The sequence below is a fragment of the Cupressus sempervirens genome, chromosome 11 (assembly GCF_028749045.1).
Source record: "Cupressus sempervirens isolate cs-2001-9-10 chromosome 11, ASM2874904v1, whole genome shotgun sequence".
Classification (NCBI taxonomy): domain Eukaryota; kingdom Viridiplantae; phylum Streptophyta; class Pinopsida; order Cupressales; family Cupressaceae; genus Cupressus; species Cupressus sempervirens.
In genome coordinates this window covers 656,202,937-656,226,777 of record NC_143128.1, presented here as the reverse complement: position 1 = coordinate 656,226,777, position 23,841 = coordinate 656,202,937, and the positions used below count along the sequence as shown (strand labels likewise).

At 34.7% G+C, this 23,841-nt stretch overlaps 1 protein-coding gene across 3 annotated transcripts in view; it reads left to right on the top strand.

Annotated features, from left to right (window-relative positions):
- LOC149531485 (protein virilizer homolog) overlaps window positions 1-23,841 on the top strand; it is a 131,402-nt gene that overhangs the window by 59,719 nt on the left and 47,842 nt on the right. Inside the window, exon 1 of one of the 3 annotated variants that reach the window (XM_089811443.1) lies at window positions 3,217-3,305. The exons of the other annotated variants lie outside the window; for them this stretch is intronic. Coding sequence (XP_089667569.1) covers window positions 3,232-3,305 — 74 coding nt within the window. The 5' untranslated portion in view covers window positions 3,217-3,231. Of the gene's footprint in view, window positions 1-3,216; window positions 3,306-23,841 lie in introns of those variants that run through there. 3 annotated transcript variants of the gene reach the window in all.

Below are 23,841 nucleotides of genomic sequence, written 5' to 3'. Positions count from 1 at the left end.
ATGAAATATTGGATAAATAGAAAGCTTTAAACAACTTTGATTATCATAGTGAATTACAATTAGTTCCATATTCTAATCAAACAATCCTGCAAGAAGCTTTGAAGCCACACTACTTCTCTGGCTGCCACACATACTGCAACATATTCAGCTTCTGCAGTACCTTTAGCCACACATGACCATTTCCTAATGCACTAAGAAATCAAGGCAAATCCTAAGCTGAAACAATAACTAGAATTACTCTCCCTGTTGGTTATACTCCTGGCCCAATAAAATTAGAGTAAGCTTGCAATTTTAGATCTTCACAAGAAGTATATTTCAGACCATATCCCACTGTACCATGCGAATAGCACAAGATATGTTTTGTTGCAACAAGATGAATCTGTCGAGGTTCACACATGAACTAATTGAGAGTGTTTACATCATAACAAATATCTGGTTTAATATTGACTAGCTACATCAATGATCCAATCAATTGTTATTACATGGTGGGATCTACAAAACTTGAGCTGGCTGCTGAATCATTCAATTTCTTCAAATTTGTTTCCATAGGTGTTGACATGGACTTGCAATGTAGCATACCAAATCTCTTCAAAATGTCTATAGAGTATTTCCCATGACTAAGAATAATCTCATTAGGCTTTTGTCACACTTCCAATTCTAGAAAGTAATGCATACGACCGAAATCCTTCTTCTCAAACTCAAAAACTAAATCTTTCTTACATTTTACAATGAGATTATCTGCCCTAGTAAGAAATATATCATTAACATAAAAAACTAAAATTAAAGCTTTATCATAACCATCAACTACCTTGAAGTAAAGTTTAGATCTGCACCATTCTCAAATAATCCCAAGCTTATTAATTATTGATCAATCTTTTCATACCATGCATGTGGTGCTTGCTTAAGGCCATACAAGGCTTTTTCAATCTGCCTACAGGAAATTGCTTCCCATGAATCAAAAAAGAATTTGGCTGTTCAATAAACACTTCTTTTTCAATCACACCATTAAGAAATGCAGTCTTTACATTCATTTGATGTAACTATCAGCTTTCAACTGCTGCAATAGCAATGATAGTTCCGATAGAAGTATACTAAGCTACAGGAGCAAATGTGTTCTCACAATCTATACCCTCCTTTTGAGAGAAACCTCTTGCCACAAATCTTGCTTTATACTTTTCAATACTCTCATCAGTTGTATGGTTGATTTTGAACAGCCACTTGGAAGACAATTGGTTTTTCTGCAGGCCTTAGAACAGCATCCCAAACCTCATTCTTGATGATAGATTGATATTCTTTATTCATAGCATCTCTTCATACTTCCTGATTTGATGCCTACTCAAAACTTGAATGCTTGGACTCAATGATATGACTCATTAATGCAACAAAACCTGGAAACTTATGTGGTCGCTTGCTTTCTTTGAAGGTACTACGAGGAGCTGCTTTCTTTTCAACCTCTTGCACAGTATGTCTAGCCCATAAAGATCTCTTTCTATCTAAGGAAATATTACTTGGCCCATTAGTTGGTTCTTTGAAATCAACTTGATCAATAGATTCTTCTAGTTTAGTTGATTCCCACTGATCTTAGAAGGAGAATAATGAGTAATATCCATATCTTGGGATGTCTCTTGTTCTTCCCTATCGATCTCCATGGAAGATCCTTTTGATCTTTTGGAAGCTGCTTTCTTCAAAAGATACATCTCTGCTGATCTTAATCTATTTTTGTCCTGGAATGTAGATCCTGTAGGCCTTAGAAGACTTGTTGTAACCAACAAAAACTCCTCTCTTGCTTCAAGGTTGTAGCTTAATTCTCTCATCTTAGGTACATGAATAAAAATAGGACACCAATTTTTTTAAATGACTAACCTCAGGTTTAATACTTGTGAAGGCCTCTTCAGGAGTCATATTTTCCAACATTTGATAAGGACATGGATTCTAAACAGTTGTTCTGCAAGCTTGTCCCCAAAGAAAAGTTTGCAGATTTTGCTCATGAATTATTGCTTTGGCTGCCTCAACTATGAATATATTCTATCTTTCTGCAACTGCATTTTGTTGTGGGTTATATGGAATGCAAAACTCAGTCTTTATCCTTGCCTGAATACAGAAATTTTAAAAAACTCCAGAGTTATATTCCCTTCCATTATCAAACCACAAAACTTTTATCCTTTTTACATACATGTTTTCAACTTTAGCTTTGAACTCTTGAAATCTATAATGTATTTCATTAAACTAATCAGATTTTATGAAATAAGTCTAGGTCTTCTGAGAAAACTCATAAATAAAAATCACATATTACCAAAAACCACTCAAAGTTGGCACAGACATTGGTCTACATAAATTAGAATGAATCAGCTGTAAAATTTCTATGCTCTACTTTCACTATTGTGAAAAGGACCTTTCAACATTCTATAATGTCCCCAGTTTAGCAGGTTCCAGTAGTTTGCTGACGTTAGTTCATCATTGCAACCCTGGTGGGCTGACACTATGTTTTGAGGGTCTCAGTGGAGTGACTTGCTAGTAAGTTGGATATGCAGAGTTTCTACTTTTAGAAATGTAGTTGTAGCACCCTATGACTTGGCTTCTTCAGTGTTTGATTGGGCTTCATTAATGAATTGCAGATTGCAAGTTATTTATTAACTCAACGAATAAACTCGTAAGTCTTTATTTTAATTTGATGTTGTGAAGTCGAAGCTTCATTAGTGAAAAGTGCAACCAGGAAGCTAAGTGGTGTCTAGTGTGTTGTTAAAGACTTGGGCTTTGTAAACATTATAAAATACCTTCATGACACAAATCGACCCTTCCATTATTGCATTTTTGTTTGATATAACTGAGCTCCAAGGGTTTCAGCATGAGTTTGGAGTAAGTCTGGTTTTTTCCTCAAATTGTTTGTACTTTGAGCTGGTTCTCTACACCACTGAATTGTGTTCATTTGTTGTGTATTCATTGTGCAATTCATTTGAGGAATTGATTGGCGCTGTTGTATACCAATCAACAAATTATTTGGCTGCAATTTGATGAGAGAAGGAAATAGGTTACATTGGTGTTGAATCAGCTGCAACATCTTCTCCTTGCAATCAAATGGAATTTATAGAGGCTGCGATCATTGTTATTGGCCAATGTTTTCCTGTGGATGAGGTGCTTCTGGATTACAAGCAGCATTTACCATTCTGAAGCTGTGTTTCATCATCTGCTGGCAGTGATATTAGTTCATATTCTGAAGGCATTCACACAGGAATGTGGTGTGGGATTCCAGCTGCTGCAAAAATGATTTTCCACCCAAATAAGACTAGCGCTCATTTGCAAACCAGGTTCTTTGATAAACTAAGTTATTGCTTATATGTTTTTTGCATTGTAATAATTGCAACTTGAAATGATTGTGCTGGCGTTTTAAATTAGTTTTCATTTTTTGTTCAGTTAATGAGCATTTCTATATATACATAAAACAAAAAAATTGCAAACTTAAAAAACAAAACAAAACAATTCTTCAACATTATTCTAGAGTGAGCTAGCAGGGCTCTCTACAGCGGTATCACAACAGATTCCTTCCAGCCTGTAGGTAACTGGATTCATTATGGTACAACAATTAATGCCTGGCATGCATTACACCCACAAGGGAAGGACTTCACCATCAGGTGAGGATGAGCATGACTTACAGTTTTTTACCACAGGTGATAGAGGTGCTTGTGGTTCTGGCAATTCTGGTAATTACAGAGATGGTATAGGTTCTAGAAATTTGATAGAGAGGCTAGGGAGACACTGAGGGATTTGGCACACGGTCAACACCATTTTGCCGATGTTTTGCAACAGTAATTGGGACTTTGCAGTGCATTTCTCTCCTTAGAGGACAAAGTGGGGATTGTGGTACTAGGAGCATTTTAGTTAGCTCTCACAGGTCTAGAATTGATGACAGGGTTGAGCACACAGGTGCCTATGATAGGCCACTATGACCTACCTTCCGAAGACCTGAGTTGGATGTGGTGACCTATTATGCTAAGTGGGATGCTCTACCACAAGCTATTAAGCAAAAGCTGAATTTTGACAAATTCTTGACAGAGAAAAGGTAGAACACTGGAGGTAGGTCGACACCTGAGAGATGAAAGCCTAGAAAGAGGGATCTGAAGTAGGCAACCAACAAGATGACTTTGACTCACTTTGATAGCAGTGGGAAAGTTACAATGAGAGCTTGGGTACATAAGCTTGACACTTATCTTTGTTTGTGTCTCGTGACTGACAAGGATGTCATTCGTTTTGTAGTGTTGCACTTGGACGGGATAGCCCATGACTAGTGGTACCATGGGTTAACAGCATTGCAGCATGATCAAATAGTATCCTACCAAGAGTTTGTTGATAGATTGGTAGAGAGATTCAATAGAAACCCTGAGACATTTCTGTGAGCTGACACAATTGAGACAAACAGGAGGTTCTGAGACATTCATCAATGAGTTTCAATGAGAGGAGATGGGTTATGTTATCTATAGAAGGACTTGTTGAGCCTCTCAGAGGGTGGGTTAAGTCCTTGGATCCACCTACTTTGTAGGAAGACAAGGAATCTTGAGATTTCTACTCAAAGCATGTTTGCTTCCAAACCTTCTACTTTATCATATGACAATAAGGAAACCCCTAACAAGGATGATAGATCTGATTCTAAGAGATCTATGACAGCCCCTTTAGATCAAGAAACTCTTAAGGATCTAAGTGGTAGACTTTGCATTTATTGTAGGGGTCCCGATGATGATAAATGTGATTGCCGTTTGAAGCCTAAGGATAAAAGCAGGATAATGAAGTGGTTCTATGATGAGGAAGAGAGTTCTGATTTTTTAGAACAGCGAGCTGATAATGAGTAGGAGACACATGAGGGAGCAGGAAATAGAGGTGAAGTGATTGATGATTATAATCTTAAGGTGGTATACCTTTCTAGTATGAGAAAGGGAGGAGCACTTAGGCTGTGTGGTCTCTTGGCAGGGCAACATGTTATTGCTCTTCTTCATAGAGGCGCTACTCACAATTTTATTGATTCACGTTTGGTCTCCAAAAGGGGAATTAAGACAAAGGAGTTTGAGGACCTTAGAGTTCAGGTGGCTGATGGTTACACTCTTCAGTGTAACAAGATGATTTCAAAGTTTCCCATAAAGTTGAATAACTATTTATTAAAGACAGATTTTAATGTTGTGGACATGGGGAGTATTGATGTGGTTCTTGGTATGAGCTAGTTACACACCATAGAGGAGATTTATCTCAGCACCAAGAAGATGGAGATGAGGTTTGTTAAGAATTGTAAAACTATCCGTAATGCTATTACGAATAGCAATTTGAAGCTGATTACTTTTAGACGTATGCAGCGTCTTGTTGAGCATGATACAATTGTTTGATTAGTAGAGCGTAGGATGTTGCCTACATTTGAAGGGATAAAAAACCTAGCCTACAATCCTTATGTACAACAACTTAGAACTAAACATTCTAAAGTATTTAGTGAGATACCAATAGGTAGGCAACTTGATAGAGGCACAGAGCACATTATTGAGCTAGAGGAGGGCACTAATCCTGTTATGATTACTCCTTTTCGACACCCTAAGCGGCTGAAAGATGAGATTGAGGAGACAAAAGATCATTCAGGAGCTGCTTGCTAAGGGACATATTAGGCCAAGTAAGTCCCTTTTTGCTTCATCAGTTGTTTTAGTGAAGAAAAATGATGGTACGCTCAGAATGTGTAATGATTACTGAATGGTGATCTAATGCCCCCACTTTTGGTTTAAGGAAGAAACACTAGAACCTGCATTAGATTGTTAGTACATGATTATATATATATATATATATATATATATATATATATATATAAAATTATGAAATTAAGATCCTACAACATGTTAGTAATGATGAAATAATTAGCTAATAACTAAGTACTATCCTTTCTAACCCCTCCTAATTGTTAAGAATATTAAGCAGATAACTTATAGGCCTGATAGTATAGACTGTACTACCTCTTCTTATTATAATATATCTCTAAATTGGCATTATATTATATATAACTCTTCCTATAGGAGTCGGCGACTTCTCATGAAGCAACAGTATAATGCTTAACTAACACATAGTTAGGTGTTATTAAATTTGTCTTCCCTAATCGCTGACTTAGAAGGAGTTTAGTTAGTGCTAGTTTAGGAAGGGTTATGTCCCTTTGAGGGACATACCCTTTAGGAAGGATATATAGGGAGGTTATTGATGCAAATTGAGGACACAGTTACAACAAAGTATGCTACTCTAAGCATCTATATCCTGTGAACTATATCAGAGATACTCCCTCACAATCAAAGGTTGAATATTCATTATTGGATTTGCATCAAAATAGGCATTAACTTCATCAATATTCAAAATTCTTAGAAGACCATTCTCAACATTTAAAGACTAGATTAAAAGTCTAATTCAGTGATAATGAATTAGCAAAAACTTTACATGGTATTAGAGCTCTGGTAGTCAAACCTAGGCTCTGCAAAATTCAGTAAGTAGACTTTGTATATTTCTAGCAACAATCGCTTATCTTCAATGGCATACACAATTAGACCCGAGGATAGTTTTGATGGGAAGGAACATTTTGATGCCTAGAAGTTCAGAATCATGATGATTCTTGAAGAAAATGATTGTCTTCAAGAGGAATCTAGAAAACTAAAGAAAGGAGGGAAACCAAAAGTAGAAGATGAAGAACTTCACGTTCTTAATACAAACTCCTATAAGGGAAAGAAGAAGCCTTTCAAGAAGAAAAAGGGAAATCAAAAGAATGGAAAACGCAAGAAAGATCTATCTAAAATAAAGTGTTCCAAATGTGAAAAATTTGGACATTAGAGATCTAATTGTCCAGAAAATTCCAAACAACAAGCAAATTGTACAAATGTTATTAGAGAAGAAGATACTTATGATCCTGAGAACTGTGTTTTGTATTCCTCTGTATCAAATGAAAGTTCAAATAAAGCATGGGTAATTGATAGTGGATCTTCTAGACATATAACGAGATACAAAGAAACTCTAAATTCTTTATCAGAGATGGTTAATGGTAACTTACGATTGGTGATAACTTAGCACACTCCGTTGAAGGAATTGGAAATTGTACTTTGAAACTAAAGTCAGGAAATACTCTTCTTCTTAAAGGTGTACTCTATGTACCATGAATTAAAAGAAACCTAATCTCAATTACAACACCTGAAGATGATGGGCACAATGTTGCATTCGTGGATGACAAAGTATTGACTTGGGCTAAGAACTCCTCTATCAAGAAAGCAAAGTTAATTGGTCAAAGAAAATGATATTTGTATGAATTGAATACAGAACCTAGTTGATCTATTCAAGCCCTAGTTCACAAAGCTGCAAATACAAATGAAATATGACACAGAAAATTAGGGCATCTAAATTTCAAAACTTTATCACCTATTAAGAAGATGGTTACTGGATTACCTAAACTAAATAAAGACCACCCAAGTATTTGCAAAAGGTGCGCTCTGGGTAAGAACACCAGAAGTCCCTTTCATGATAGTACTAGGAAAACAAATAATGTACTAGAATTAATTCATTTTGATTTATGTGGACCCATTTCTGTTTCTTCTCTTTGAGGATTTTGGTATTATATCTTGTTCATAGATGACTTCTCTAGGAAAACATGGATTTATTTTTTAAAATGTAAGGAATTAGAAGAAATCCTACAAAGGTTTAAAGAATTCAAAACATTAACTGAAAACTTTTTAGGGCATAAAATTAAAACCCTTAGAATTGTTAACGAAGGAGAATATACCTCAGATTTGTTTAAAAGGTTTTGTAAAGAATTAGGGATTAAGAGGGAGTACATTGGTCGTTATAATCCAAAGAAAAACATGGTAGCAGAAAGAAAGAATAGGACGATTATAGAAGCTGCTAGAGCTATGAATTTTGATCAAAATAAAAAATATTATCTTTGGGCAGAAGCCTCTTGTACTGCTGTATATATTCAAAATAGAAGTCCTCACTCCTATCTTAAAAATAAAACCCCTGAAGAAGTATTTACTAAAGTAAAACCCAATATAAGTTATCTTAGAATTTTTGGGTGTCCTATATATATCCATGTTCCAAAAGAAAAAAGAACCAAGTTAGAACCCTCTGGGAGGAAAGGTATTTTTGTAGGGTATAGTGAAACATCTAAGGCATATAGGATTATCAAATTTGTTCAGAAAAATATTGAACTTAGCAGAGATGTAATCTTTGAAGAAGATCTTGCATTCAAAAGAGCAATAAGTTCTGATGAACCTTCTCCTTTATCTAGTTCTGAAAGAAATAGTGAATCTAGGTTCCAGAGGGAGAACTTAGAAGAAATCAAAGATAAAATTCAAAATATGAACCTTGAAGAAAATTCAAAGAAAAGACCAGTTTGGGCAATCAAAACAGTTGAAGCAGCTCAAGACTTTGCTGCACCTTCCAGAATAGTCATAGAAAGCAAAAGACCTAAAAGATTCTCTGGTTATACAACAAACATGAGTGATTTATCCAAAATAGAGCCAACCAATCCATCTGATGCTATTAAACATACAGCTTGGAAAGAAGCTATGACAGAAGAATACCAATCTATTATGAAAAATGATGTTTGGGAAATTGTTCCAAGACCTAAAGGAAAATCTATTCATTCTTCCAAATGGATATTTAAAATAAGGCATGCTGCTGATGGTAGTATTGAGAAGTATAAAGCCAGATTTGCAGCCAGAGGATTTTCTCAGAAAGAAGGGATTGATTATGAAGAAACCTTTGCTCCTGTTGCCAGATATACCTTTGTAAGCGCAATCTTAGCAATTGCTGCATCAAAGGGATGGAAGGTACATTAGATGGATGTGAAAACAACATTTCTAAATGGAAAGATTTCAGAAGAAGTATATCTGAAGCAACCTGAAGAATTTGAAACTCATGATCCTAACGCTTTTGTTTGCAGGCTCAAGAAAGCTCTCTATGGGCTTAAACAGGCTCCCAGGGCATGGTATGAAAGAATTGATAAGTATCTCACCAGTTTAGGATTCTCCAAGAATAAAGCTGATCCAAATTTATATTATAAAAGAGATAAAGATGATATGGTAATTGTGATACTGTATGTCGATGATTTACTAATAACAGGTGATGATCATCTCATATATCAGTGCAAGAAAGATCTAACTAGAGAATTCAAAATGAAAGATTTGGTTCTCCTTCATTACTTCTTAGGACTGGAAGTATGACAAAATTTTGATAGTATCATACTTAGTCAAGGAAAGTATACATCAGACATTTTGAGGAGATTTGGAATGTGGAATTGTAAACCTATGTCTTCTCCAATGGAGACTAATCTACATAAACTTAAGGAAGCAGCAGCAGAATCACCTTCTATAGATTCTAGTCTCTACAAACACATGATTGGGTCCCTTATGTACTTAGTAAATACAAGACCAGATATTTGCTATGCAGTTCATGCCTTAAGTCAGTTTATGTGTGAACCAAAGGAGTTTCACCTAGTTGCGGTGAAACACGTTATGAGATACTTACAAGGCACTCTTTATTTTGGACTCAAATATGAGAAAGTTGCTTTAGACTTACATGGATTGACCGATTCAGATTGGGGTGGAAGTGTTAAAGACAGGAAAAGTACTTCAGGATGCTGTTTTAGTTTAGGATCAGCAATGATATCTTGGATACGCAGAAAGCAGTCTTCAGTAGCACAGAGTTCCATAGAAGTCGAATACATTGCAGTAGCGATGGCTTCTTGAGAAGTAGTCTGGTTGAGGAATTTACTTGTGGGATTATTTGGGCAAGCTATGAATCCCACGATTATTCATTGTGATAATTAGAGTTCCATCATGCTCTCAGTGAATCCCGTTTTCCATGATAGGTCCAAGCATATTGAAATTTCTTACCATTATGTAAGAGTTATGGTAGATAGGAATTCTGTAAAATTGGAATACATTTGCATTGCAGATCTGACAGCAGACATACTCACCGAATCTCTATCTAGAGTGAAGATAGAACATTTTAGGAGACTTGGTATGGTTGAGTTGTAATTCATTTGTACTCTTTTGATTATTAATAAAATAATTTTATTTTGTCAGGCTATTGATTGTTATGAGCTCTACCAAGCGTATTTATTATTTAAAGAGGTGATGATCTCTAAAATAATGAACTCTTGTATAAAAGGCATTATATGAGATGATGATCTCTTAGATAATGTACTAAACAGTAGATTTTACTATAAGATCTAGATGAGTTTTAGATCATATTGTAATGTTGACATTGCTATGTTAATGGATCACAAATTGGATAAAGGAAGAAACTTAGTATTCTCCGGGTTTATCTTGTATTCTGGTAGATCTTAAAACTTAGGATCTTGTTGTGATATAGAAATACTAGTTTCTATGAAATCACAACTTGGATAAATGAAGAGATTAGTCTTCAGATTTATCCTGTATAATATCACTAGTAGTAGTGATTTGTCATATCATAGGTTTAGTAATATGACTTTGTATCATGTGTTCTATGATACCACATACTAAGAAGAAACAGGTAGATATACAGTATTAATTCTTGCTTATTCATCTGTATTGGTGTTGGTAGATATAATATCGCTCTGTAGGATTATCAGGTTAAGAGGGAGTGTTAGGAATATTAATCGGATAACCTACAGGTCTAATAGTACAGACCGTACTTCCTCTTCTTCTTATTATAATATATCTCTAAACTGGCATTATATTATATATAACTCTTCCTATAGGAGCTGGCGACTTCTCATGAAGCAACAATATAATGCTTAACTAAACTAACACATAGTTAGTTAGGTGTTATTAAATTTGTCTTCCCTAATCGTTGACTTAGAGGGAGTTTAGTTAGTGCTAGTTTAGGAAGGGTTATGTCCCTTTGAGGGATATACCCTTTAGGAAGGATATGTAGGGAGGTTATCGATGTAGATTGAGGACACACAGTCACAACAAAGTCTTCTCCTCTAAGCATCTATATCCTGTGAATTATATTAGAGATACTCCCTCACAATCAAAGGTCGAATATTCATTATTGGATCTGCATCAAAATAGGCATTAACTTCATCAATATTCAGAATTCTTAGAAGACCATACCATTCTCAGCATTTAAAGACTTGATTAAAAGTCTGATTTAGTGATAAGGAATTAGCAGAAACTTTATACTAATCCTTAAGAAGAATCCTTCTCAGGTTTACTCAACCCTCTAGTGGGAATAAATCTCAGTTGGACAACCATCATATAAAGAATGCCTCCCTAAGGCCTTTGGGATCTTTGTTAATGAGCATACTCATTAATAATCACTACTTGGTAGAGATACTACCTTTAACCAAATCTCTAGTCTCTAACATATGCATATGATTAATCACTACAATATATATTGTCTCTAAGAGATTATCTACAAATCTCTCTCTGGGTTCTAATTCGGAATCCTGACATTCAATCAAGAATGTCCTCTAATCTTTGAGTTCTCTTAAAAGAAACTCGACATTCTAATGAATTCTCTCAACCAAGTTCTTACTTGATCTCTATGAGAACTATAAAGTTCTTCTCAATCCTTGATCTTGATAATTTTATCTACCAAACGTTTCATATTCATTTATGAAATAAACATATCAAATGAACACACCTCTAGTTCCCTATAGTTTTTCATTTTATAATCCTTAATATAATATATATATTACTTCAATTTCCAACATTCAGTATATATTAGTTTAGTTTCTTCTCTTACTCTGCTCTGATGGTTTTGTAGTTCAACTTTCTTGGGTATAGTTGTTTTTTAATCCTCCCATATTTTATTTATCATCTGTGTCCTTTTCAAAGAGTTGCAAACCTTCATAATCAGAATCCTTTTTAAAAGTCACAACCCTTTATAATCACAATCTTTTGGAAAATTCATAACACTTTATAATCAAAATCCTTTGAAAAAGTCGCAACACTTCATAATCACAATACTACCAAAAAGTTACAACACTTAATAATCACAATACTATCAAAAACTCACAACCTGTCATAATCAAATCTCTTTTGAAAAGTCACAACTCTTCATAGTAAAAATATTTTTGAAGAGTCACAACCATTCATAATTACAACACTTTCAAAGAGTCGCATCCTTTCATCATTGAAAATATGTGAAAAAAAGTCACAAACATTCATAATTACAACACTTTCAAAGAGTCACATCTTTTCATCATTGAAAATATGTGGAAAAGTCACTTGTTTTCTTCTCATTCCTCTTCTAATAATCCTTCTTTAACTCTTCTCTTCTTCTCCTCTTCCTTCCTCTTTAAAATGAACTCTCCTCCTTTTTATACCTTAATTTTAAAGAGTCATGTCTTTTATTACATCTCGACTTTTTATTAGATTTAGTTAAATTATATTATATTATTTATTTACTTTTCTATTTTCTATTTATTATTGTTTATTATTAAATCTTATTTAGAAAGATAACATACTTTCTACAATATTCTCTTGTATTTAATTTAATTAATTAATTTATTCATTGTAAATTTATTATTATTTAATTTTTTTAATATTATACTAAATATTATTTTATTGAAAATATATTATATATGTAATTTTTATTTATTTATTAATTATGATCAGTAAACGACCGAGACCTTGATTATATTAAAATTGACAAAAGTACAATAGAGTATCTTCGCTCAAATGGGCATTAGTAGGAAAGAACAGAGAAGAAACCCTCCAGTCTTGCTCGGGACCATAGTCCTATATTATTACATTATTGAAAGGGGCATACCCCAGTTGTCATTTTCCCAATTTTATTTTAAGTATAAAAAGATAGACTAGTGTCCTCTTTTGAATTTTGTGTTCATTGACGTTCTCTATACAGATCATTCATAATTCTTTGTCTGAGATGCGAGTAGCAAATTCGACAAGATCTTTATATATGTAGTAGGTACCTCTTCTATAGCTATATTGGAAGAAATGATTACACTTTATTAACCTGCTGATCAAAAATACAACTTAACAAGAATGTTAGTACTGTTAGTAAAAAAGATTTGATTTGGAAATCCTTGAATTCCTGGCTTGAAATTGATGAGATTATATGGGACAAGATTACTTGAATCAAACCAAATTGACGGTTGTTTCTCTCAAACTCTAATATAATATTCATTTATAATGCAATCTTTGAAAAAACAATCTTTCGACTAAATAAGAATCATTGTAAACTTTTGAGTCCTAGTAAACCAAGTTTTTATATAAAGGCCCTGTATTTAACTGGGATTAATCTGAACTTTGTTTATCAATATTTTCATATATAGTGTTAGCCTATTGCCCTTACTTGTTAATTTAATGTCATCTTAACATAACATATTGTGAATTTGTACTTATTAGGGAAGACACTGTGGGTTGCTAAATGTAAAATCCTATTTCACCCTTCTCGACTGATTTGGATCATCAAAATCTGCTCAATTTAACCCTCAAAATAGTACGAAACTTGATAATCTTTAACATTTTGAAGACAATTTCCTGTAACATATCTAAATAGATAAGGTATAACCCAATTTAACTTTGACAAATTCGAAATGAATATTCGTCCTTAACAATACAACCCTGTCAGCTTACAACATTCGAAGGAAGCAAAAGGCAAAAGCTAATCCTAACAAACTGCTATAAAGATAACATAGATTCGTATTTATATTGAAAATAATTTACATATTGAATTCTTAGATAAAGGAGACCCGAGCTATTAAACATTACTACCAAACTTGCAGACCTCCTTTTGAAAACGGTTCTATTTTGATGTATCGAACAAAATCCTATATATGTTAAGAATATTAACTAGATAACCTACAGGTCTGATAGTACAGACCGCATTTCCTCTTCTTATTATATATCTCTAAACTGGCAGTATATTATATATATATATATATATATATATATATATATATATATATATATATATATAACTCTTCCTAGTGTAGACACCTAAATTTGATTACACCGCTTTGGTAATCCTATTTAGTTATCTCTAAAGGCATCATTAATTAAATTTATATTTAATTAAATCCTTTGCCATCCCCTAGCTGATTAATTTAATTAATTATCTATAGTCCTAATTGATAAATCAAATAACCTATTATTTATCAATTAATCCTATTCTTCTATCTAATTCCAAAATCCTCATTTATTAAATAAATCTATTTGATAAATAAAACCCTCAAATCTAATAAGCCCCTAACTTATCCCTAAACCCCCCTTTTAGCCTAATCCACCCCATCCACCCATACTAACCAAGCTTAGCCACTAACTCACCCACCCTCATGAATGCCATCCACTTGCAAATCTCTAACATCCCTAATCTAATCCTAAACCCAAGCCTAATCCACCCCCTAATGTTGTCACATTCCCTAAACAAGCTTAAGACTTTCCTAAGCCAAGGAAAGTCAACAATCTCAACTCCCTCCAAAATATCCCAACCACCCAACAATGAATGCTCTTACAAAAGCCATAAAGACTCTTACAAGCTCTTACAAGCCATAATGAAGGGTCTTTATGAAGATATTATCCCTTGAGCCTCCTTTGTTGACTCATCCATCCCCTTTCCTCCATCCACTCACCTTGTGACAGGTGTCACTCCCTGATTGGTGCTAAACAAACACAATCCATGTGCTCCCCTTTGAGTGCATCTTAGCCCTCCTTAACCATTTCTCCATCCTTACATCTTAGCCCTCCATCCCTCAAGCCCTTAGCCTATAAATTGAATCCCCTCCCAAGCTATTTCATCACAATCTTGGAGCTAAAGTTATAATGCCCTTTTGAGAGCCAAAAGCCATCAACCATACCATTATGATGCCAAATTGAGAGCTCACAAAGCTACCAATTTGCCATTTTCCATCTCCATTGAAGCTAGTTTTTGAGAACCTTGAGCATACATCCCAATCCTTAGACTCATCTACCAAGCAAGGAGCTAAATCCTATTGGGAGAGTCCATTCATTTGGCTCACATTTCCAATTAGGGTTTCCTCTTTAGTCTCTCATTTATGTTATGGTTTATATGCTAGTTAATGCTTTTGTTTTTGAATAGATTAGTATTACTTGCTAACATATTTCTCATATACACCTAGGAGCTAGCGACTTTTCAGGAAGCAATAATATAATGCTTAACTAAACTAACACATAGTTAGTTAGGTGTTATTAATTTGTCTTCTCTAATCGCTGACTTAGAGGGAGTTTAGTTAGTGCTAGTTTAGGAAGGGTTATGTCCCTTTGAGGGATATACCCTTTAGGAAGGATATATAGGGAGTTTATAGATGTAGATAAAGGACACACAGCTACAAAAAAGTCTGCTCCTCTAAGTATCTATATCTTGCAAATAATATTAGAGATACTTCCTCACAATCAAAAGCCGAATATTCAATATTGGATCTGCATAAAATTAGGAATTAACTACATCAATATTCAAAATTCTTAGAAGACCATTCTTAGCATTTAAAGACTGGATTAAAAGTCTGATTCAGAGATAAGGAATTTGCAGAATCTTTACATGGTATTAGAGCTTTGGTAGTCGAGCCTAGGCTCTGCAAAATTCAATCATCAGACTCTATATATATCTAGCAACTATCTTCTATCTTCAATGGCATACACAATTAGACCCGAGGACAGGTTTGATGGGAAAGAGCACTTTGAAGCCTGGAAATTTAGAATCATGATGATTCTTGAAGAGAATGATGTAAAACAATTCATTGATGGAGCATCCAAACAACCCCCAGTTGAACGTCACAAATCTATCTGGAGTAGAGGAAATAGAAAAGCTATTCAAATCATCTTTGATGGAGTAAAAAATGATATTGTACCTATGCTTACAAAACATCAAACTGCCTTTGATATGATGAATGCATTATGAAATGCCTATGAAGTAAACAATGCAACTAGGGTTCTTGCACTAAAAAGGCAATTGAATCACATTCAGATAAAGAAAGGAGAATCGATAAATTCTTACTTTCTAAGAGTTGCTGGCATTAGATATGAACTATCAAGCATAGGAACCATCATTAGTGACACAAAATTAACACTTATGGCTATAGATGGATTGCCAGATTCATGGGAGACATTTGCACAAGGAATAAGTGCCAAAGATAAGCTTCCAAACCTTAACAGACTCAAGAATGATTGTCTTCAAGAGGAATCCAGAAAACTAAAGAAAGGAGGGAAACCAAAAGTAGAAGATGAAGAACTTCACGTTCTTAATACAAACTCCTATAAGGGCAAGAAGAAGCATTTCAAGAAGAAAAAGGGAAATCAAAAGAATGGAAAACCCAAGAAAGATCTATCTAAAATAAAGTGTTTCAAATGTGAAAAATTTGGACACTATAGATCTAATTGTCCTAAAAATTCTAAACAACAAGCAAATTGTACAAATGTCATCAAAGAAGAAGATACTTATGATCTTGAGCACTATGTTTTGTATTCCTCTCTATCAAATGAAATTTTAGATAAAGCATGGGTAATTGATAGTGGATCTTCTAGACATATAATGAGATACAAAGAAACTCTAGATTCTTTATCAGAGAAGGTTAAAGGTGAAGTTACCATTGGTGATAACTCAACACACTCCGTTGAAGGATTTTGAAATTGTACTTTGAAACTAAAATCAAGAAATACTCTTCTTCTTAAAGGTGTACTCTATGTACTAGGAATTAAAAGAAACCTAATCTCAATTACAACACTTGAAGATGATGGGCACAATGTTGCATTCGTAGATGGCAAAGTATTAACTTGGGCTAAGAACTCCTCTATCAAGAAAGCAAAGTTAATTGGTCCAAGAAAAGGATATTTGTATGAGTTGAATACAAAACCTAGTCGCTCTATTCAAGCCCTAGTTCACGAAGCTATAGATACAAATGAAATATGGCACAAAAGATTAGGGCATCTAAATTTTAAAACTTTATCAACTATAGAGAAGATGGTTATTGGATTACCTAAACTAAATAAAGACCACCTAAGTATTTGCAAAGGGTGTGCTCTGGGTAAGAACACCAGAAGTCCCTTTCATGATAGTACTAGGAAAACAAATAATGTACTAGAATTAATTCATTTTGATTTATGTGGACCCATGTCTGTTTCTTCTCTTGGAGGATTTTGGTATTATATCTTGTTCATAGATGACTTCTCTAGGAAAACATGGATTTATTTTTTAAAATGCAAGGAATTAGAAGAAATCCTACAAAGGTTTAAAGAATTCAAAACATTAACTAAAAACTTTTCAGGGCATAAAATTAAAACCCTTAGAATTGTTAACGAAGGAGAGTATACCTCAGATTTGTTTAAAAGGTTTTGTAAAGAATTAGGGATTAAGAGGGAGTACATTGTTTGTTATAATCCAAAGCAAAACAGGGTAGCAGAAAGAAAGAATAGGACGATTATAGAAGCTGCTAGAGCTATGAATTTTGATCAAAATAAAAAATATTATCTTTGGGCAGAAGCCTCTTGTACTGCTGTATATATTCAAAACAGAAGTCCTCACTCCTATCTTAAAAATAAAACCCCTGAAGAAGTATTTACTAAAGTAAAACCCAATATAAGTTATCTTAGAATTTTTGGGTGTCCTGTATATATCCATGTTCCAAAAGAAAAAAGAACCAAGTTAGAACCCTCTGGGAGGAAAGGTAGTTTTGTAGGGTATAGTGAAACATCTAAGGCATATAGGATTTTCATACCTGGACAGAAAAATATTTATTTTAGCAGAGATGTAATTTTTGAAGATCTTGCATTCAAAAGAGCCATAAGTTCTGATGAACCTTCTCCTTTATCTAGTGCTGAAAGAAATAGTGAATCTAGGTCATAGAGGGAGAACTTAGAAGAATTCAAAGATGAAATTCAAAATATGAACCTTGAAAAAAATTCAAAGAACAGACCACTTTGGGCCATTAAAACAGTTGAAGCAGCTCAAGACTTTGCTGCACCTTTTGGAACAGTCAGAGAAAGCAAAAGACCTAAAAGATTCTCTGGTTATACAACAAATATGAGTGATTTATCCAAAACAGAGCCAAACAATCCTTCTGATGCTATTAAACATACAGCTTGGAAAGAAGCTATGACAGAAGAATACCAATCTATTATGAAAAACGATGTTTGGGAAATTGTTCCAAGACCTAAAGCAAAATCTGTTGTTTCTTCCAATTGGATATTTAAAATAAAGCATGCTGCTGACAATAATATTGAGAAATATAAAGCCAGATTTGTAGTCAGAGGATTTTCTCAGAAAGAAGGGATTGATTATGAAGAAACCTTTACTCTTGTTCCCAGGTATACCTTTGTAAGAGTAGTCTTAGCAATTGCCGCAGCAAAGGGATCAAAGGCGCATTAGATGATGTAAAAACAACATTTCTAAATGGAAAGATTTCAGAAGAAGAATATTTGGAGCAACCGGAAGGATTTGAAACTAATGATCCTAACGCATTTGTTTGCAGGCTCAAGAAAGCTCTCTATGGGCTTAAACAGGCTCCCAAGGCGTGGTATGAAAGAACTAATAAGTATTTGACTAGCTTAGGATTCTCCAAGAATGAAGTTGATCTAAATTTATATTATAAAAGAGATAAGGATGATATGGTAATTCTGATACTGTATGTCGATGATTTACTAATAACAGGTGATAATCATCTCATAGATCAGTGCAAGAAAGATCTAACTAGAGAGTTCGAAATGAAAGATTTGGTACTCCATTAGTTCCTAGGACTGGAAGTACGATAGAATTCTAATAGTATCATACTTAATCAAGGAAAGTATATATTAGACATTTTGAAGAGATTTGGAATGTGGAATTGCAAACCTATGTCCTCTCCAATGGAAACTAATTTACATAAACTTAAGATAGATGATTGGGTCCCTTATGTACTTAGTAAATACAAGGTCAGATATTTGCTATGCAGTTAATGCCTTAAGTCAGTTTATGTGTGAATTGAAGGAGATTCACCTACTTGCGGTTAAACACATAATGAGATACTCTTAATTTTGGATTTAGATATGAGAAAGTTGCTTTAGACTTGCATGGATTTACCGACTCAGATTGGGGTGGAAGTGTTAAAAACAAAGAAAGTACTTTAGGATGTTGTTTCAGTTTAGGATCAGCTATGATATCTTGGATTTGCAGAAAGCAGTCTTCAGTAGCTCAGAGCTCCACAGAGCCGAATACATTGCAGCAGCGATGGCTTCTCAAGAAGCAGTCTGGCTGAGGCAGTTACTTGTGGGATTATTTGGGCAAGCCATGAATCCTACAATTATTCATTGTGATAATTAGAGTTCCATCAAGCTCTCAGTTAATCCAATTTTCCATGACAGGTCCAAGCATATTGAAATTTCTTACCATTATGTAAGAGATATGATAGATAGGAGTTCTGTAAAATTGGAGTACATTTGCACTGCAGATCAGACAACAGACATACTCACCAAACCTCTATCTAGAGTGAAGATAGAACATTTTAGGAGGAGACTTGGTATGGTTGAGTTGTAATCTATTTGTACTCTTTTGATTATTAATAAAATAATTTTATTTTATTAGGCTATTGACTCTTATGGGCTCCACCAAGTGTATTTATTATTTAAAGAGGTGACGATCTCTAAAATAATGAACACTTGTATAAGAGGCATTATGAGAGATGACGATCTCTTAGATAATCTTCTAAACAGTGGATTTTAATGTAAGATTTAGATGAGTTTTAGATCATATTGTGATATTGACATTGCTATGTTCATGGGTCACAAATTGGATAAAGGAAGAGTCTTAGTATTCTTAGGGTTTATCCTGTATTCTGGTAAATCTTAAAACTCAGGATCTTGTTGTGATATAGAAATACCAATTTCTATGAAATCACACCTTGGATAAATGAAGAGATTACTCTTCAGATATTATCCTATATAATATCACTAGTAGCAGTGATTTGCCATATCATAGGTTTAGTAATATTACTTTATATCATGTGTTCAATGATAACATATACTAAGAAGAAACAGACAGGTATAGAGTATTAATTCTTGCTTATTCATTTGTATTGGTGTTGCTAGATATAATATCTCTGTAGGATTATCAGGTTAAGAGGGAGTGTTAAGAATATTAACCAGATAACCTGCAGGTTTGATAGTACATACCGTACTTCCTCTTCTTAATATATATCTCTAAACTGGCAGTATATTATATATATAACTCTTCCTAGGAGCCAACGACTTTTTAGGAAGCAATAGTATGATGCTTAACTAAACTAACACATAGTTAGTTAGGTGTTATTAATTGGTCTTATCTAATCGCTGACTTAGAGGGAGTTTAGTTAGTGCTAGTTTAGGAAGGGTTATGTCCCTTTGAGGGATATACCCTTTAGGAAGGATATAGTGGGAGGTTATAGATGTAGATAAAGGACACACAGCTACAAAAAAGTCTGCTTCTCTAAGTATCTATAGCCTGCAAATAATATTAGAGATACTTCCTCACAATCAAAAGCTGAACATTTATTATTGGATCTGCATAAAATTAGGAATTAACTCCATCAATATTCATAATTCTTGGAAGACTATTTTCAACATTTAAAGACTGGATTAAAGTCTGATTCAGAGATAAGGAATTTGCAGAACCTTTACAATATACAAATCTGACATAGCCCTTCATATATTACAAGGACTTAAAACAAAACTTACTATGTATATTCTTATACCGAAATAAGAAGCTTTGGTTACTTATATATACAATGCCGGTGTTATACATGAACTAACACTTTTTGAGAAGCAAGGCCTATAGAGCTTAGAGGAGGATACAAAAGACCAAACCAAGAGCTAGCCAGACACAAAAGGCCGAAGGCAAGGCAGTAGATACAAAACAGTGGAAACCCCCAGCCATTTTTTTGGAATTCAAAAACAAAGCATCCAAACAGAACCAACATGAATAAGTCATCTAGAGCATATAGCTATTTCCAATACACAATGATAATTTCTAAGGTCGTTGGGATTCTTAGTTTGGAAATTTGGCGAGAATTCAAAGGAACTCTTTTCCTTGCTTGATTTTTTCATGTTAGGGGTACAAAATTACAGAGCTTCCAGATTATCAAGCACCAAGCTAGGATGAATATAAGACTTAAAGATGTCGAGATAATTTCTGAGCCTTTGCTTGCTATGGTCTTCTACGATCCCTCTCCACCTGAGAAGAAAATGAATGCTGGCTTCCATTCTCAGCCATGCCTGAAAAAAGGCAGCATTCTCTCGGATAGCTAGAGAAGGACGGCTAGTTACGATGGCCAAATCAAAACTCTCAGGTAGATGTACCATATACATTTCTGAGAGAGGAATCCTAAATTTCTCATCTATACTCAGAATAGCATCTTCCAGACCCGCACACCAAATTGGATTAAAAACATTTAAGAAGAGTCTAATCATAGCCCACTTTTCTACTTTGGCTCGGGCCAAACAACTTATAAATGCCCCTATAGTATCACTATTAGTTTTCCAAGAGAAATCATAGTTAAAATTACCTTCTCCTATGACATGGCTCACCGCAATCCTGGTCGTGTCATCCACCGAGTTTAGCAATCGGTTCCATGTAATTTTTTAATTATTATTTCTATACTTGCATATGATTTTATTATCATTATTTATTTAATTATTATTAAAATTATATCTTAAAATGGGGACATGACAGGTGAACAGAAGGACTATTAAGAACCGATATCCCATTCCACACATTGATGAGCTTATAGATATGCTACATGGGGCATGCTACTTCTCCAAGATTGATTTGAGATCTGGGTATCATCAATTAGAGAGCAAAATATGGAGAAGATAGCATTCAAGTGTCATTGTGGTCACTTTGAGTTCTTAGTCATGCCATTTGGCTTGTCTAGTGCCCCCAATGACATTTTAGATGAACAAAGTCTTCCTCAGTCAGCTAAGGAGGTTTGTTCTTGTTTTCTTTGATGATATACTTGTATACAACAAGACATGGGATGATCATGTGACACACATGGATACAGTGCTAGACATTCTAGATGCAACTTTTTTGTATGCCAAGGAGTCCAAATATGCCTAAAGTATGACAAAGTTACTCTATCTTGGGTATATCATTAATTCAGAGGGAGTTGACATGGATCCTGATAAGGTTTGTGCTATACTAGATTGGCCTACACCAGAGAACCTGACACAACTTAGAGGCTTCATTGGCTTGTGTTCATTCCATTGCAAATTTGTCGCAGCTTTCTCTTGTCATGCAACTCTCATCCATAAGGGTGCTTTTGAGTGGATTGCTGAGGCACAAGAGTGCTTTGAGAAGTTTAAGCAGATTTTGACATCATGCCCACTGTTAGCATTGGCAGATTTTTCGAGGCCATTTGAGTTGCATTGGGATGCCTCAGATGAGGGCATTAGTGTCGTTCTTTCCCAAGATCACCATCCTATTGCATTTTAGAGCAGGAAGCTTTGGGGTCCATAGAGATCTTTTAGTGTGTATGATAAGTAGAGGTTGACCATTGTGCATGCTTTGGCTGAATTTAGGAAATACTTAGTTGGAAGTAAGTTTTGCATCAAAACTGACCATAATAGCTTGAAGCATTTCCTTGGACAACGAGATCTTAATGAGAGGTAACAAAAGTGTGTCAACAAGTTTTAGTCATATGATTTTGGTATTTCCTATATTAAGGGTACACAGAATATAGTTCTTGACGTGCTCTCACAGAGACCCTACTTGTGTGTTATCACAGAGATATCTGAGGATTGGAGACACTTGGTCATTGTCGGTTATGCCAAGGATCAATGGACAATTGGTAAAGTTGATGGCATTATTCAAGACAACAGGTATACTCGTGTAAATGTGTTGATCATTTACAAAGGGAGGATTTATTCGGTCCTAAGATCAAGTGTTAGACAAATTGTGTTATAGACCTTTCATGATTCTCCATTGGCTGGATATTTTTATTTCTTTAGAACTTATAGACAGATTCGGGAGAGGTTCACATGGAAGGGCTTGAAGTCAGATGCACAACAGTATGTTAGAGAGTGCTCTGTTTGTCAGCAAAACAAATAGGAGAACACTTATCCGGTCGGGTTACTGCAACCACTTCTCATTCCTGAGAGGAAGTGAGAGTGTTTATCTATGGATTTTATTGTGGGCTTGCCGAAAGCCCAAAGAAGAGATTGTATCTTTGTAGTGGTGGATCGCCTCACAAATTTTCACACTTTTTCCCTATCACCACTACAATTTTTTGGTGATGCAGATGGATGAGTTGTTTTTCTAAGAGGTTTCAGATTGCATAGTTTACCCCTAAATATCATTAGTGATTGTGATAGCCTGTTTATGAGTGACTTTTGGTAGGAGTTGTTTAGATTGTGCAGGATCGAGTCGACTCTGAGCACTAGTTACCACCCTCATATTGATGGTCAGATTGGGATTGTTTATAAACGAGAGGAGGGCTATCTTCGGAAGTATGTGTTGGCACAACAACGAGCTTGGGTGGAGTGGATATACTTATGCGAGTATTGATATAATTCCACTCACCACATGTCTATTCAAATGTAACCTTTTAGAGCCTCGTATGGGCATGATCCCCCCAACTTCATGTATTTGATATTCAGTGATAGTAGGGTACCCAGTGCAAGAGATTTACTATAGGACTATTAGGATGTTATGAGGACTTTGAAAGACAACATACAAAAGGCTCAAAATCAAAAAAAGCAGTATGCTGATCAACAGAGGATTGCTCTCTCTTTCCTAGTGGGTGATATGGTGTGCTTGATGTTGCAGCCTTACAGGCAATCATCTATTAGGAAGAGTGGAGCTAAAAAGTTCAAGCCTCGCTATTATGGTCGCTTTTGTGTGGCTAGACGTGAGGGTGAGGAAGCCTATGAG